Below are 18,141 nucleotides of genomic sequence, written 5' to 3' on the forward strand. Positions count from 1 at the left end.
CTGAGGCAGAACGGCCAGTTGTTAGCAGTGTGTCTGAGGCAGAACGGCCAGTTGTTATCAGTGTATCTGAGGCAGAACCAAATGATGTGCCTCACATATCAAATTCAGTCTAGGGATGAGAGACAAGAAAAAAGGATAGCAGCATACCTGAAAGGTAGCCATTATGTACCCATATGTACCCTGGTATCCAGACACTGAGGACCACAACTCAACATAGAAGGAAGGAGGCAGTACATGGAAGGAAGGAGGCAGTACATGGAAGGAAGGCAGCAGTACATAGAAACATAGAAATGGTCATCCTATTTCCCTGGGTCAGCGTACCTTCATGAGCTGGATTTTGGGAGGTCCTGGTTCGTTCCCCTGTATACCTTTACTGCTGTCCCTGGAGTCCTGGCGATGCCTCTGTCTGACGATGTACTCATACGTACTCAGACGGTTCCACACTGTAACGGAGAGAGAGCAGCGTTAGCAGGGCACACACACACTAAACACCGTTAGCAATGTGCGCATGGCATACACACACACACACACACACACACACACACACACACACACACACACACACAAAACACCGTTAGCAATGTGCGCATGGTATACACGCACACAAACACACACACATGAATGTCATGAAACCTTACATCAAGGATCATCAACTAGATTCAGCCACGAGACAATTTTTTCTTGAGCAGACGGTCGGAGGGCCAGAACATAAGCCAAAATAATTTGTAGCCCAAACAGATAATATATTTTATAAAACCATAATAATTTAAAACCTTGATTACATTGATACACAATCACGTCTCTCTATTTATCAGTGGAATTACTTCGGAACAGATTTCCTAAATTAAAATCATTTTGAGGTGAATTCCTAGTCTTTTATGTCCAAAAACAAATGATTGTTTTTGGGCTGAGAAAACTTTGGCGGGCCAAATAAAATCGTCCGCGGGCCTAATTTTCTGCTAGCTGACGATCTCTGCCTTCCATCATCAATGTAAGGAAGCTGCCTTGACCTCTCTGTGGATACAGTAGCAGGCTACAACACAGTGGACAGCCATCCCTCCTACGCCCCCTTGTGGTACCTCTCAACATTACAGGCCTGTATTCACAAAGCACCTGTAGGAGTGCTGATCTGGGATCAGGTCCCCCTTCTTATTTATTATTATATAAAAGACTAAACTGATCATAGATCAGCACTCCCTCTATGACAGGCTTTGTGACTACGGGTCAATGCTGCCATACACTCCCTGGCCCCTCCTCCCTATGGCCACTCCCTCTCTATGGCCACTCCCTCTCTATGGCCACTCCCTCCCTATGGCCACTCCCTCTATATGGCCACTCCCTCCCTATGGCCACTCCCTCTCTATGGCCACTCCCTCCCTATGGCCACTCCCTCTATATGGCCACTCCCTCCCTATGGCCACTCCCTCTATATGGCCACTCCCTCCCTATGGCCACTCCCTCCCTATGGCCACTCCCTCTATATGGCCACTCCCTCCCTGGGCCCTCCTCCCTATGGCCACTCCCTCTCTATGGCCACTCCCTCTATATGGCCACTCCCTGGCCCCTCCTCCCTATGGCCCATCCCTCCCTATGGCCACTCCCTCCCTATGGCCACTCCCTCCCCCTTACAAATGTTATTAGCTACTTGACCTTATTCAGTCATAGACACAGGATAAATCCCAAATGGCACCCTATTCCCTGTACTGCACTACTTTTGACCAGGGCCCATATAGGGAATAGGGTGCCATTTGACCAGGACCCATAGACAAATCAGCTAGCAGGTCTGTGAGTGGCAGAGTGAGTGAGTGGCTTGTTGTTCCAGCTTCAGGGCATTGTTTACACTGTGTTGTACTGTGATGGGGCCAATTAGTTCATTGGCATCATGTGGAACAGGAGGGCCCCGGGGACACAGTGTATTTACACTGTGTGTACAAAACATTATGAACACCTGCTCTTTCCCAGGTGAATCCAGGTGAAAGCTATGATCCCTTATTGATGTCACCTCTTAAATCCATTTCAAATCAGTGTAGATGAAGGGGAGGAGACAGGTTAAAGAAGGATGTTTAAGCCTTGAGACATGGATTGTGTACGTGTGCCATTCAGAGGGTCAATGGGCAAGACAAAATATTTAAGTGCCTTTGAACGGCGTATGGTAGTAGGTGCCATGCGCACCGGTTTGAGTGTATCAAGAACTGCAACGCTGCTGAGTTTTTCACGCTCAACATTTTCCCGTGTGTTTCAAGAATGGTCCACCACCCAAAGGACATCCAGCCAACTTGACCCAACTTTGGAAAGCATTGGAGTCAACATGGGCCAAGCATCCCTCTGGAATGCTTTCGACACCTTGTAGAGTCCCTGCCCCGATGAATTGAGGCTGTTCTGAGGGCAAAAGTGGGTGCTGCAACTCAAGTTTAGGAAGGTGTTCTTAATGTTTTGTGCACTCAGTGTAGAGTACAGAGGAGGAGCACCGTGTTACTCAGAGGACATGACACTGAGGGCCCGGCCATCCAGATCTAACACCATGGACAGAGAGAGGAGGAGCACCGTGTTACTCAGAGGACATGACACTGAGGGTCCGGCCATCCAGATCGATGGGGTTGTTAACACCATGGACAGAGAGAGGAGGAGCACCGTGTTACTCAGAGGACATGACACTCAGGGCCCGGCCATCCAGATCGATGGGGTTGTTAACACCATGGACAGAGAGAGGAGGAGCACCGTGTTACTCAGAGGACATGACACTGAGGGCCCGGCCATCCAGATCGATGGGGTTGTTAACACCATGGACAGAGAGAGGAGGAGCACCGTGTTACTCAGATGACATGACACTGAGGGCCCGGCCATCCAGATCGATGGGGTTGTTAACACCATGGACAGAGAGAGGAGGAGCACCGTGTTACTCAGAGGACATGACACTGAGGGCCCGGCCATCCAGATCGATGGGGTTGTTAACACCATGGACAGAGAGAGGAGGAGCACCGTGTTACTCAGATGACATGACACTGAGGGCCCGGCCATCCAGATCGATGGGGTTGTTAACACCATGGACAGAGAGAGGAGGAGCACCGTGTTACTCAGAGGACATGACACTGAGGGCCCGGCCATCCAGATCGATGGGGTTGTTAACACCATGGACAGAGAGGAGGAGGAGCACCGTGTTACTCAGATGACATGACACTGAGGGCCCGGCCATCCAGATCGATGGGGTTGTTAACACCATGGACAGAGAGAGGAGGAGAAACTGTTGTTTCTATAAAGGTGGGTGACACCATGATAATTATCTAAATACTGGATCACTAAGGCAGATTTCAAAATATGTTATTTTGGGTTAATTCTGCTGTTTTAGCGCTAACTTCATTCCTTAAAATAGTTTAACTTATTGAATAAATAACAGGCAACTAAAAGCAACTAGAAAGAGTATCCAGCAGTGGTGTGTTGTAGTCCTGTACTAGATGTTAACAGGCTGAATCAGGGCAAAAATAAAATAAAATCTTATTTGTCACATGCGCCGAATACAACAGGTCACCTTACCGTGAAACGCTTACTTACAAGCCCTTAACCAACAATACAGTTCAAGAAATAGAGTTAAGAAAAGATTTACTAAATAAACTAAAGTAAAAAATTTAAATAACAATAATGAGGCTATATACAGGGGGTACCGGTACCAAGTCAATGTGCGGGGGTACAGGTTAGTCAAGGTAATTTATACATGTAGGTAGGGGTAAAGTGACTATGCATAGATAATAAACAGCGAATAGTAGCAGTGTAAAAACAAATGGTGGGGGGGTGTCAATGTAAATAGTCGAGGTGGCCATTTGATTAACTGTTCAGCAGTCTTATGGCTTGGGGGTAGAAGCTGTTAAGGGGCCTTTTGGACCTAGACTTGGCGCTCCGGTACGCACTACCCTCTGTAGCGACTTACGGTCGGATGCCGAGCAGTTGCCATACCAGGCGGTGATGCAACCGGTCAGGATGCTCTCGATGGTGCAGCTGTATAACTTTTTGAGGATCTGGGGACCCATGCCAAATCTTTCAGTCTCCTGAGGGGGAAAAGGTGTTGTCGTGCCCTCTTCACGACTGTCTTGGTGTGTTTGGACCATGATAGTTTGTTGGTGATGTGGACACCAAGGAACTTGAAACTCTCGACCCGCTCTACTACAGCCCCGTCGATGTGAATGGGGGCGTGTTCGGCTCTCCTTTTCCTGTAGTCCACGATCAGCTCGCCTTGCTCACATTGAGGGAGAGGTTGTTGTCCTGGCACCACACGGCCAGGTCTCTGACCTCCTCCCTATAGGCTGTCTCATCATTGTTGGTGATCAGGCCTACCACCGTTGTGTCGTCAGCAAACTTAATGATGGTGTTGGAGTCGTGCTTAGCCATGCAGTCGTGGGTGAACAAGGAGTATAGCAGGGGACTAAGCACGCACCCCTGAGGGGCCCCCGTGTTGAGGATCAGCGGGGCAGATGTGTTGTTACCTACCCTTACCACCTGGGGGTGGCCGTCAGGAGGTCCAGGATCCAGTTGCAGAGGGAGGTGTTTAGTCCCAGGGTCCTTAGCTTAGTGATGAGCTTGGTGGGCACTATGGTGTTGAATGCTGAGCTGTAGTCAATGAACAGCATTCTCACATAGGTGTTCCTTTTGTCCAGGTGGGAAAGGGCAGTGTGGAGTGCGATTGAGATTGCGTCATCTGTGGATCTGTTGGGGCGGTATGCGAATTGGAGTGGGTCTAGGGTTTCCGGGATGATGGTGTTGATGTGAGCCATGACCAGCCTTTCAAAGCACTTCATGGCTACCGACGTAAGTGCTACGGGTCGGTAGTCATTTAGGCAGGTTACCTTCGCTTTCTTGGGCACAGGGACTATGGTGGTCTGCTTGAAACATGTACAGTGGCTTGCGAAATTATTCACCCCCCTTGGCATTTTTCCTATTTTGTTGCCTTTAACCTGGAATTAAAATTGATTTTTGGGGGGTTTGTATCATTTGATTTACACAACATACCTACCACTTTGAAGATGCAAAATATTAATTATTGTGAAACAAACAAGAAATAAGACAAAAAAACAGAAAACTTGAGCGTGCATAACTATTCACCCCCCAAAGTCAATACTTTGTAGAGCCACCTTTTGCAGCAATTACACCTGCAAGTCTCTTGGGGTATGTCTCTATAAGCTTGGCACATCTAGCCACTGGGATTTTTGCCCATTTTTCAAGGCAAAACTGCTCCAGCTCCTTCAAGTTGGATGGGTTCCGCTCGTGTACAGCAATCTTTAAGTCATACCACAGATTCTCAATTGGATTGAGGTCTGGGCTTTGACTAGGCCATTTCAAGACATTTAAATGTTTCCCCTTAAACCTCTCGAGTGTTGCTTTAGCAGTATGCTTAGGGGCATTGTCCTGCTGGAAGGTGAACCTCCGTCCCAGTCTCAAATCTCTGGAAGACTGAAACAGGTTTCCCTCAAGAATTTCCCTGTATTTAGCACCATCCATCATTCCTTCAATTCTGACCAGTTTCCCAGTCCCTGACGATGAAAAACATCCCCACAGCATGATGCTGCCACCACCATGCTTCACTGTGGGGATGGTGTTCTCGGGGTGATGAGAGGTGTTGGGTTTGCGCCAGACATAGCACTTTCCTTGATGGCCAAAAAGCTCAATTTTAGTCTCATCTGACCAGAGTACCTTCTTCCATATGTTTGGGGAGTCTCCCACATGCCTTTTGGCGAACACCAAACGTGTTTGCTTATTTTGTTCATGAAGCAATGGCTTTTTTCTGGCCACTCTTCCATAAAGCCCAGCTCTGTGGAGTGTACGGCTTAAAGTGGTCCTATGGACAGATACTCCAATCTCAGCTGTGGAGCTTTGCAGCTCCTTCAGGGTTATCGTTGGTCTCTTTGTTGCCTCTCTGATTAATGCCCTCCTTGCCTGGGTCGTGAGTTTTGGTGGGCGGCCCTCTCTTGGCAGGTTTGTTGTGGTGCCATATTCTTTCAATTTTTTAATCATGGATTTAATGGTGCTCCGTGGGATGTTCAAAGTTTCTGATATTTTTTTATAACCCAACCCTGATCTGTACTTCTCCACAACTTTGTCCCTGACCTGTTTGGAGAGATCCTTGGTCTTCATGGTGCCGCTTGCTTGGTGGTGCCCCTTGCTTAGTGGTGTTGCAGACTCTGGGGCCTTTCAGAACAGGTGTATATATACTGAGATCATGTGACAGATGATGTGACACTTAGATTGCACACAGGTGGACTTTATTTAACTAATTATGTGACTTCTGAAGGTAATTGGTTGCACCAGATCATATTTAGGGGCTTCATAGCAAAGGGGGTGAATACATACAGTGGGGGGAAAAAGTATTTAGTCAGCCACCAATTGTGCAAGTTCTCCCACTTAAAAAGATGAGAGAGGCCTGTAATTTGTGAGTGGCGCAGTGGTCTAAGGCACTGGATCGCAGTGCTAACTGTGCCACTAGAGATCCTGGTTTGAATCCAGGCTCTGTCGCAGCCGGCCGCGACCAGGAGACTCATGGGCGGCGCACAATTGGCCCAGCGTTGTCCAGGGTAGGGGAGGGAATGGCCGGCAGGGATGTAGCTCAGTTGATAGAGCATGGCGTTTGCAACGGCAGGGTTGTGGGTTCGATTCCCACGGGGGGCCAGTATAAAAAAAAATATATATATATATATATATATGTGTTCACTAACTGTAAGTCGCTCTGGATAAGAGCGTCTGCTAAATGACTAAAATGTAAATGTAAATGTAATTTTCATCATAGGTACACGTCAACTATGACAGACAAATTGAGAAATTCTTTTCCAGAAAATCACATTGTAGGATTTTTTATGAATTTATTTGCAAATTATGGTGGAAAAATAAGTATTTGGTCACCTACAAACAAGCAAGATTTCTGGCTCTCACAGACCTGTAACTTCTTCTTTAAGAGGCTCCTCTGTCCTCCACTCGTTACCTGTATTAATGGCACCTGTTTGAACTTGTTATCAGTATAAAAGACACCTGTCCACAACCTCAAACAGTCACACTCCAAACTCCACTATGGCCAACACCAAAGAGCTGTCAAAGGACACCAGAAACAAAATTGTAGATCTGCACCAGGCTGGGAAGACTGAATCTGCAATAGGTAAGCAGCTTGGTTTGAAGAAATCAACTGTGGGAGCAATTATTAGGAAATGGAAGACATACAAGACCACTGATAATTTCCCTCGATCTGGGGCTCCACGCAAGATCTCACACCGTGGGGTCAAAATGATCACAAGAACGGTGAGCAAAAATCGCAGAACCACACGGGGGGACCTAGTGAATGACCTGCAGAGAGCTGGGACCAAAGTAACAAAGCCTACCATCAGTAACACACTACGCCGCCAGGGACTCAAATCCTGCAGTGCCAGACGTGTCCCCCTGCTTAAGCCAGTACATGTCCAGGCCCGTCTGAAGTTTGCTAGAGTGCATTTGGATGATCCAGAAGAGGATTGGGAGAATGTCATATGGTCAGATGAAACCAAAATAGAACTTTTTGGTAAAAACTAAACTTGTCATGTTTAGAGGACAAAGAATGCTGAGTTGCATCCAAAGAACACCATACCTACTGTGAAGCATGGGGGTGGGAACATCATGCTTTGGGGCTGTTTTTCTGCAAAGGGACCAGGACGACTGATCCGTGTAAAGGAAAGAATGAATGGGGCCATGTATCGTGAGATTTTGAGTGAAAACCTCCTTCCATCAGCAAGGGCATTGAAGATGAAACGTGGCTGGGTCTTTCAGCATGACAATGATCCCAAACACACCGCCCGGGCAACGAAGGAGTGGCTTCGTAAGAAGCATTTCAAGGTCCTGGAGTGGCCTAGCCAGTCTCCAGATCTCAACCCCATAGAAAATCTTTGGAGGGAGTTGAAAGTCCGTGTTGCCCAGCGACAGCCCCAAAACATCACTGCTCTAGAGGAGATCTGCATGGAGGAATGGGCCAAAATACCAGCAACAGTGTGTGAAAACCTTGTGAAGACTTACAGAAAACGTTTGACCTGTGTCATTGCCAACAAAGGGTATATAACAAAGTATTGAGGAACTTTTGTTATTGACCAAATACTTATTTTCCACCATAATTTGCAAATAAATTCATTAACAATCCTACAATGTGATTTTCTGGATTTTTTTTTCTCATTTTGTCTGTCATAGTTGACGTGTACCTATGATGAAAATTACAGGCCTCTCTCATCTTTTTAAGTGGGAGAACTTGCACAATTGGTGGCTGACTAAATACTTTTTTTTCCCCACTGTATGCACGTACCACTTTTCCGTTATTTAGTTTTTTAATTTCACTTCACCAATTTGGACTTTTTGGTGTGCGTATGTCCATTACATGAAATAAAAAATACAAATCCATTTAAATTACAGGTTGTAATGCAAATTTTTTTTTAAAATGCCAAGTGGGATGAATACTTTAGCAAGGCCCTGTATGTGTTACAGACTCGGTCAGGGACAGGTTGAAAATGTCAGCGAAGACACTTGCCAGTTGGTCCGCGCATGCTCTGAGTACACGTCCTGGTAATCCGTCCTGGTAATGTTTACCTGTTTAAAGGTCTAGCTCACATCGATTATGGAGAGCGTGATCCCACAGTCGCCTAGCATCTTTGTTGAAACAAGGTGTCTTCTTTTGGCTTCTGGTGTCCAAGGTAACCAGAGCAGGCACCCAAGTGGCTGGTTTCGAATCAGACAAATGGTATTTGACACGCACACACACACACAGGCACACACACACAGGCACACACACACAGGCACACACACACAGGCACACACACACAGGCACGCACACACAGGCACGCACACACAGGCACGCACACACAGGCACGCACACACAGGCACACACACACAGGCACGCACACACAGGCACGCACACACAGGCACGCACACACAGGCACGCACACACAGGCACGCACACACAGGCACGCACACACAGGCACGCACACACAGGCACACACACACAGGCACAGGCACGCACACACAGGCACACACTGCAGAGCCTCCGCCCATTTGGCCTCCTATCCTACCAAGTCCGTGCTGCGACTAACATACTGCTCTATGTGTGTGTGTGTGTGTGTGTGTGTGTGTGTGTGTGTGTGTGTGTGTGTGTGTGTGTGTGTGTGTGTGTGTGTGAGTGTGTGTGTGTGTGTGTGTGTGTGTGTGTGTGTGTGTGAGAGACAGAGATAATACAAGCCAGTATTGTAACATGATGTGAGAATTTACAGCAGGTATCAAGGGCTTGTAGTGGGATGCTTCTAAGCCCATGCTTTGATGTTAACAGTGTGCTTCTTGTATTCACTGGGGCTAATGATGCTGCTGCTATGGAGCTTGTTGTATTCACTGGGGCTAATGATGCTGCTGCTATGGAGCTTGTTGTATTCACTGGGGCTAATGATGCTGCTGCTATGGAGCTTGTTGTATTCACTGGGGCTAATGCTGCTGCTGCTATGGAGCTTGTTGTATTCACTGGGGCTAATGATGCTGCTGCTATGGAGCTTCTTGTATTCACTGGGGCTAATGATGCTGCTGCTATGGAGCTTGTTGTATTCACTGGGGCTAATGATGCTGCTGCTATGGAGCTTGTTGTATTCACTGGGGCTAATGATGCTGTTGCTATGGAGCTTGTTGTATTCACTGGGGCTAATGATGCTACTGCTATGGAGCTTGTTGTATTCACTGGGGCTAATGATGCTGCTGCTATGGAGCTTGTTGTATTCACTGGGGCTAATGATGCTGTTGCTATGGAGCTTGTTGTATTCACTGGGGCTAATGATGCTGCTGCTATGGAGCTTGCTGTATTCACTGGGGCTAATGATGCTACTGCTATGGAGCTTGTTGTATTCACTGGGGCTAATGATGCTACTGCTATGGAGCTTGTTGTATTCACTGGGGCTAATGATGCTGCTGCTATGGAGCTTGTTGTATTCACTGGGGCTAATGATGCTGTTGCTATGGAGCTTGTTGTATTCACTGGGGCTAATGATGCTGCTGCTATGGAGCTTGTTGTATTCACTGGGGCTAATGATGCTGCTGCTATGGAGCTTGTTGTATTCACTGGGGCTAATGATGCTGCTGCTATGGAGCTTGTTGTATTCACTGGGGCTAATGATGCTGCTGCTATGGAGCTTGTTGTATTCACTGGGGCTAATGATGCTGTTGCTATGGAGCTTGTTGTATTCACTGGGGCTAATGATGCTGCTGCTATGGAGGCACACAGCAGGAGACGCAGATCAGAACAGTCTACTCAGGGATGAATATTTCACCACATCACTGACTGTATAGTACCCACTAAGAGAGGTAGATATGATTTACACTCTTGTTGAGATGTGTACACTGTGAGAGATTTTGACTAAGGTATAAAGTACAAAGTTAGTTATATAAATGCTTAGTTGGTAGGTAAACGTTAGATATACAGTGGGGAGAACAAGTATTTGATACACTGCCGATTTTGCAGGTTTTCCTACTTACAAAGCATGTAGAGGTCTGTAATTTTTATCATAGGTACACTTCAACTGTGAGAGACGGAATCTAAAACAAAAATCCAGAAAATCACATTGTATGATTTTTAAGTAATTAATTTGCATTTTATTGCATGACATAAGTATTTGATCACCTACCAACCATTAAGAATTCCGGCTCTCACAGACCTGTTAGTTTTTCTTTAAGAAGCCCTCCTGTTCTCCACTCATTACCTGTATTAACTGCACCTGTTTGAACTCGTTTCCTGTATAAAAGACACCTATCCACACAATCAATCAAACAGACTCCAACCTCTCCACAATGGCCAAGACCAGAGAGCTGTGTAAGGACATCAGGGATAAAATTGTAGACCTGCACAAGGCTGGGATGGGCTACAGGACAATAGGCAAGCAGCTTGGTGAGAAGGCAACAACTGTTGGCACAATTATTAGAAAATGGAAGAAGTTCAAGATGACGGTCAATCATCCTCGGTCTGGGGCCCCATGCAAGATCTCACCTTGTGGGGCATCAATGATCATGAGGAAGGTGAGGGATCAGCCCAGAACTACACGGCAGGACCTGGTCAATGACCTGAAGAGAGCTGGGACCACAGTCTCAAAGAAAACCATTAGTAACACACTACGCCGTCATGGATTAAAATCCTGCAGCGCACGCAAGGTCCCCCTGCTCAAGCCAGCGCATGTCCAGGCCCGTCAGAAGTTTGCCATTGACCATCTGGATGATCCAGAGGAGGAATGGGAGAAGGTAATGTGGTCTGATGAGACAAAAATTGAGTTTTTTGGTCTAAACGGCACTCGCAGTGTTTGGAGGAAGAAGAAGGATGAGTACAACCCCAAGAACACCATCCCAACCGTGAAGCATGGAGGTGGAAACATCATTCTTTGGGGATGCTTTTCTGCAAAGGGGACAGGACGACTGCACCGTATTGAGGGGAGGATGGATGGGGCCATGTATCGCGAGATCTTGGCCAACAACCTCCTTCCCTCAGTAAGAGCATTGAAGATGGGTCGTGGCTGGATCTTCCAGCATGACAACGACCCGAAACACACAGCCAGGGCAACTAAGGAGTGGCTCCGTAAGAAGCATCTCAAGGTCCTGGAGTGGCCTAGCCAGTCTCCAGACCTGAACCCAATAGAAAATCTTTGGAGGGAGCTGAAAGTCCGTATTGCCCAGAGACAGCCCCGAAACCTGAAGGATCTGGAGAAGGTCTGTATGGAGTATGGAGGATTGGGCCAAAATCCCTGCTGCAGTGTGTGCAAACCTGGTCAAGACCTACAGGAAACGTATGATCTCTGTAATTGCAAACAAAGGTTTCTGTACCAAATATTAAGTTCTGCTTTTCTGATGTATCAAATACTTATGTCACGCAATAAAATGCAAATGAATTACTTAAAAATCATACAATGTGATTTTCTGGATGTTTGTTTTAGATTCCGTCTCTCACAGTTGAAGTGTACCTATGATAAAAATTACAGACCTCTACATGCTTTGTAAGTAGGAAAACCTGCAAAATCGGCAGTGTATCAAATACTTGTTCTCCCCACTGTAAATATTAGTTATTGGACTGCCCAAAGTGAGCACCAAGCCAGCCAGCCAGCTAGATAGACTTACTGAGGTACAGTATATGTGGAAACAGAGTAGATGTCCCAGCAGACAGACATACAAAGGGCCAGCCAGCCAGAGACAGACATAAACATGAAGTATAAAGCAGATGTTAAACTCACGGAGGTATATGTGGAAGCAGAGTAGATGACCCAGCAGCAGAGCAGAGAGCAGGCCCAGGGCGATGGTGACGCCAGCCAGGGTAGGGATGGCTGGGCCTGCTGTGGAGACCGGAGCCACGGGCAGGAACACAAACCACACCACCGTCTCATTCTTCACTGTGAGGGGGACAAGGCAGGGACATCAGCACAGACGTCAGGAGTGGACACAGAGAGCTAGTCTTGTATTTACATCTTCATCTCTCTCTCTCTCTCTGCTTCCCTCTCTCTCTCTCTCTCTCTCTCTCTCTCTCTCTCTCTCTGCTTCCCTTTCTCTCTCTCTCTCTCTGCTTCTCTCTCTCTCTCTGCTTCTCTCTCTCTCTCTCTGCTTCCCTTTCCCTTTCTCTCTCTCTCTCTCTCTCTCTCTGCTTCTCTCTCTCTCTCTGCTTCTCTCTCTCTCTCTCTGCTTCCCTTTCCCTTTCTCTCTCTCTCTCTCTCTCTCTCTCTGCTTCCCTTTCCCTTTCTCTCTCTCTCTCTCTCTCTCTCTCTGCTTCCCTTTCCCTTTCTCTCTCTCTCTCTCTCTCTCTCTCTGCTTCCCTTTCTCTCTCTCTCTCTCTCTCTCTCTCTCTCAATTCAATTCAATTCAATTTAATTTCAATTTCAATTTTAGGGCTTTATTGGCATGGGAAACGTGTGTTAACATTGCCAAAGCAAGTGAAGTAGATAGTAAACAAAAGTGAAATAAACAATAAATATTAACAGTAAACATTACACTCAGAAGTTTCAAAAGAATAAAGACATTTCAAATGTCATATTATGTATATATACAGTGTTGTAACAATGTGCAAATAGTTAAAGTACAAAAGGGAAAATAAATAAACATAAATATGGGTTGTATTTACAATGGTGTTTGTTCTTCACTGGTTGCCCTTTTCTTGTGGCAACAGGTCACAAATCTTGCTGCTGTGATGGCACACTGTGGTTTTTCACCCAGTAGATAAGGGAGTTTATCAAATTTGGTTTGTTTTCGAATACTTTGTGGATCGCTGTAATCTGAGGGAAATATGTGTCTCTAATATGGTCATACATTTGGCAGGAGGTTAGGAAGTGCAGCTCAGTTTCCACCTCATTTTGTGGGCAGTGTGCACATAGCCTGTCTTCTCTTGAGAGCCAGGTCTGCCTATGCAGCCTTTCTCAATAGCAAGGCTATGCTCACTGAGTCTGTACATAGTCAAAGCTTTCCTTAAGTTTGGGTCAGTCACAGTGGTCAGGTATTCTGCCACTGTGTACTCTCTGTTTAGGGCCAAATAGCATTCTAGTTTGCTCTGTTTTTTAGTTAATTCTTTCCAATGTGTCAAGTAATTCTCTTTTTGTTTTCTCATGATTTGGTTGGGTCTAGTTGTGTTGTTGTTGTTGTTGTCCTGGGGCTCTGTGGGGTCTGTTTGTGTTTGTGAACAGAGGCCCAGGACAAGCTTACTTAGGGGACTCTTCTCCAAGTTCATCTCTCTGTAGGTGATGGCTTTGTTATGGAAGGTTTGGGAATCGCTTCCTTTTAGGTGGTTGTAGAATTTAACGGCTATTTTCTGGATTTTGATAATTAGCGGGTATTGGCCTAATTCTGCTCTGCATGCATTATTTGGTGTTTTAAGTTGTACACGGAGGATGTTTTTGCAGAATTCTGCATGCAGAGTCTCTCTGCATGCAGAGTCTCTCTCTCTCTCTCTGTCTCTCTCTCATAATAAAGCTGATAGATTGAATGTAGATGATCATACTGTATATCAGTGCCAGGTACCAGGGTTTACCTTGAAAGTGTTTATCAGTGCCAGGTACCAGGGTTTACCTTGAAAGTGTTTATCAGTGCCAGGTACCAGGGTTTACCTTGAAAGTGTTTATCAGTGCCAGGTACCAGGGTTTACCTTGAAAGTGTTTATCAGTGCCAGGTACCAGGGTTTACCTTGAAAGTGTTTATCACTGCGCAGCTTTGAGGGATCCAAGAAGAACTCGATGAAGATGTAACTGGCGATGACCACCACCAGGAATATACCCAGCAGAGCAGAGATCACACTGTTCAGGAAAAGCCTGGGAGAGAGAGAGAGAGAGGATATGTTAGGGTACATGAAGACAGAGATACCACTGTTCAGGAAAAGCCTGGGGGGGGGGGGGAGAGAGATAGGTTAGGGTACATGAACACAGAGATACCACTGTTCAGGAAAAGCCTGGGGGGGGGGGGGAGAGATAGGTTAGGGTACATGAACATAGAGATACCACTGTTCAGGAAAAGCCTGGGGGGGGGGGGGGGATAGGTTAGGGTACATGAACACAGAGATACCACTGTTCAGGAAAAGCCTGGGGGGGGGGGGGGGGGGATAGGTTAGGGTACATGAACACAGAGATACCACTGTTCAGGAAAAGCCTGGGGGGGGGGAGAGATAGGTTAGGGTACATGAACACAGAGATACCACTGTTCAGGAAAAGCCTGGGGGGGGGGGGGAGATAGGTTAGGGTACATGAACACAGAGATACCACTGTTCAGGAAAAGCCTGGGGGGGGGGGGGGGAGATAGGTTAGGGTACATGGACACAGAGAGGGAATAATGAGAGGTTAGGATATGATATATTATTAATACCAGAGGAGTGAAAAGACAACACTGACAGCGAAAGATAAAGCTTGGTGCATGTTCAGGCACGATGTCAAGTTACATAGTTTGAAGTGAACGCTGACTTATACAGTCAGGACACAAACAATCAGTCATAGCACTGTGACAGTTCCAACTCATGAGAGACAAGGGCTTCAGAGTGACAGTCCATCAATGGACAAGAGGCTTTCATTACAGACAAACACAGTGTTGTTATGTTGCTGTGAAACAGAGCAGTATTCTGTGTTATGACCTAAACTCACCCAGGACAGCATACTAACCTCATGACCTAAACTCACCCAGGACAGCATACTAACCTCATGACCTAAACTCACCCAGGACAGCATACTAACCTCATGACCTAAACTCACCCAGGACAGCATACTAACCTCATGACCTAAACTCACCCAGGACAGCATACTAACCTTATGACCTAAACTCACCCAGGACAGCATACTAACCTCATGACCTAAACTCACCCAGGACAGCATACTAACCTTATGACCTAAAATCACCCAGGACAGCATACTAACCTCATGACCTAAACTCACCCAGGACAGCATACTAAACCTCATGACCTAAACTCACCCAGGACAGCATACTAACCTCATGACCTAAACTCACCCAGGACAGCATACTAACCTCATGACCTAAACTCACCCAGGACAGCATACTAACCTCATGACCTAAACTCACCCAGGACAGCATACTAACCTTATGACCTAAACTCACCCAGGACAGCATACTAACCTCATGACCTAAACTCACCCAGGACAGCATACTAACCTTATGACCTAAAATCACCCAGGACAGCATACTAACCTCATGACCTAAACTCACCCAGGACAGCATACTAACCTCATGACCTAAACTCACCCAGGACAGCATACTAACCTCATGACCTAAACTCACCCAGGACAGCATACTAACCTCATGACCTAAACTCACCCAGGACAGCATACTAACCTCATGACCTAAACTCACCCAGGACAGCATACTAACCTTATGACCTAAACTCACCCAGGACAGCATACTAACCTCATGACCTAAACTCACCCAGGACAGCATACTAACCTTATGACCTAAAATCACCCAGGACAGCATACTAACCTCATGACCTAAACTCACCCAGGACAGCATACTAACCTCATGACCTAAACTCACCCAGGACAGCATACTAACCTCATGACCTAAACTCACCCAGGACAGCATACTAACCTCATGACCTAAACTCACCCAGGACAGCATACTAACCTTATGACCTAAACTCACCCAGGACAGCATACTAACCTCATGACCTAAACTCACCCAGGACAGCATACTAACCTTATGACCTAAACTCACCCAGGACAGCATACTAACCTTATGACCTAAACTCACCCAGGACAGCATACTAACCTTATGACCTAAACTCACCCAGGACAGCATACTAACCTCATGACCTAAACTCACCCAGGACAGCATACTAACCTCATGACCTAAACTCACACAGGACAGCATACTAACCTTATGACCTAAACTCACCCAGGACAGCATACTAACCTTATGACCTAAACTCACCCAGGACAGCATACTAACCTTATGACCTAAACTCACCCAGGACAGCATACTAACCTTATGACCTAAACTCACCCAGGACAGCATACTAACCTTATGACCTAAACTCACCCAGGACAGCATACTAACCTTATGACCTAAACTCACCAAGGACAGCATACTAACCTTATGACCTAAACTCACCCAGGACAGCATACTAACCTCATGACCTAAACTCACCCAGGACAGCATACTAACCTTATGACCTAAACTCACCCAGAACAGCATACTAACCTCATGACCTAAACTCACCCAGGACAGCATACTAACCTCATGACCTAAACTCACCCAGGACAGCATACTAACCTCATGACCTAAACTCACCCAGGACAGCATACTAACCTCATGACCTAAACTCACCCAGGACAGCATATTAACCTTATGACCTAAACTCACCCAGGACAGCATACTAACCTCATGACCTAAACTCACCCAGGACAGCATACTAACCTCATGACCTAAACTCACCCAGGACAGCATGCTAACCTTATGACCTAAACTCACCCAGGACAGCATACTAACCTTATGACCTAAACTCACCCAGGACAGCATACTAACCTTATGACATAAACTCACCAAGGACAGCATACTAACCTCATGACCTAAACTCACCAAGGACAGCATGCTAACCTTATGACCTAAACTCACCCAGGACAGCATACTAACCTCATGACCTAAACTCACCAAGGACAGCATACTAACCTTATGACCTAAACTCACCCAGGACAGCATACTAACCTCATGACCTAAACTCACCAAGGACAGCATACTAACCTTATGACCTAAACTCACCCAGGACAGCATACTAACCTTATGACCTAAACTCACCCAGGACAGCATACTAACCTTATGACCTAAACTCACCCAGGACAGCATACTAACCTCATGACCTAAACTCACCAAGGACAGCATACTAACCTCATGACCTAAACTCACCCAGGACAGCATACTAACCTTATGACCTAAACTCACCCAGGACAGCATACTAACCTTATGACCTAAACTCACCCAGGACAGCATACTAACCTTATGACCTAAACTCACCCAGGACAGCATACTAACCTCATGACCTAAACTCACCCAGGACAGCATACTAACCTCATGACCTAAACTCACCCAGGACAGCATACTAACCTCATGACCTAAACTCACCCAGGACAGCATATTAACCTTATGACCTAAACTCACCCAGGACAGCATACTAACCTCATGACCTAAACTCACCCAGGACAGCATACTAACCTCATGACCTAAACTCACCCAGGACAGCATGCTAACCTTATGACCTAAACTCACCCAGGACAGCATACTAACCTTATGACCTAAACTCACCCAGGACAGCATACTAACCTTATGACATAAACTCACCAAGGACAGCATACTAACCTCATGACCTAAACTCACCAAGGACAGCATGCTAACCTTATGACCTAAACTCACCCAGGACAGCATACTAACCTCATGACCTAAACTCACCAAGGACAGCATACTAACCTTATGACCTAAACTCACCCAGGACAGCATACTAACCTCATGACCTAAACTCACCAAGGACAGCATACTAACCTTATGACCTAAACTCACCCAGGACAGCATACTAACCTTATGACCTAAACTCACCCAGGACAGCATACTAACCTTATGACCTAAACTCACCCAGGACAGCATACTAACCTCATGACCTAAACTCACCAAGGACAG

The 18,141-nt window shown here is 46.3% G+C and overlaps 1 protein-coding gene across 1 annotated transcript in view; it reads right to left on the minus strand.

Moving 5' to 3' along the window:
* Positions 1 to 321: 321 nt before the first annotated feature.
* Positions 322 to 18,141, minus strand: part of zdhhc1 (zDHHC palmitoyltransferase 1) — a gene marked incomplete at its 3' end in the record, with an annotated part of 29,522 nt that continues 11,702 nt past the window's right edge. Inside the window, exons 5-7 of the mRNA XM_084190451.1 lie at positions 14,164 to 14,288; positions 12,234 to 12,389; positions 322 to 443 (exon numbers count right to left, since the gene is read on the minus strand). Coding sequence (XP_084046577.1) covers positions 322 to 443; positions 12,234 to 12,389; positions 14,164 to 14,288 — 403 coding nt within the window. The remainder of the gene's footprint in view (positions 444 to 12,233; positions 12,390 to 14,163; positions 14,289 to 18,141) is intronic.

This window comes from Coregonus lavaretus, assembly GCF_964263955.1.
Source record: "Coregonus lavaretus genome assembly, contig: HAP1_SCAFFOLD_1221, whole genome shotgun sequence".
Lineage (NCBI taxonomy): Eukaryota > Metazoa > Chordata > Actinopteri > Salmoniformes > Salmonidae > Coregonus > Coregonus lavaretus.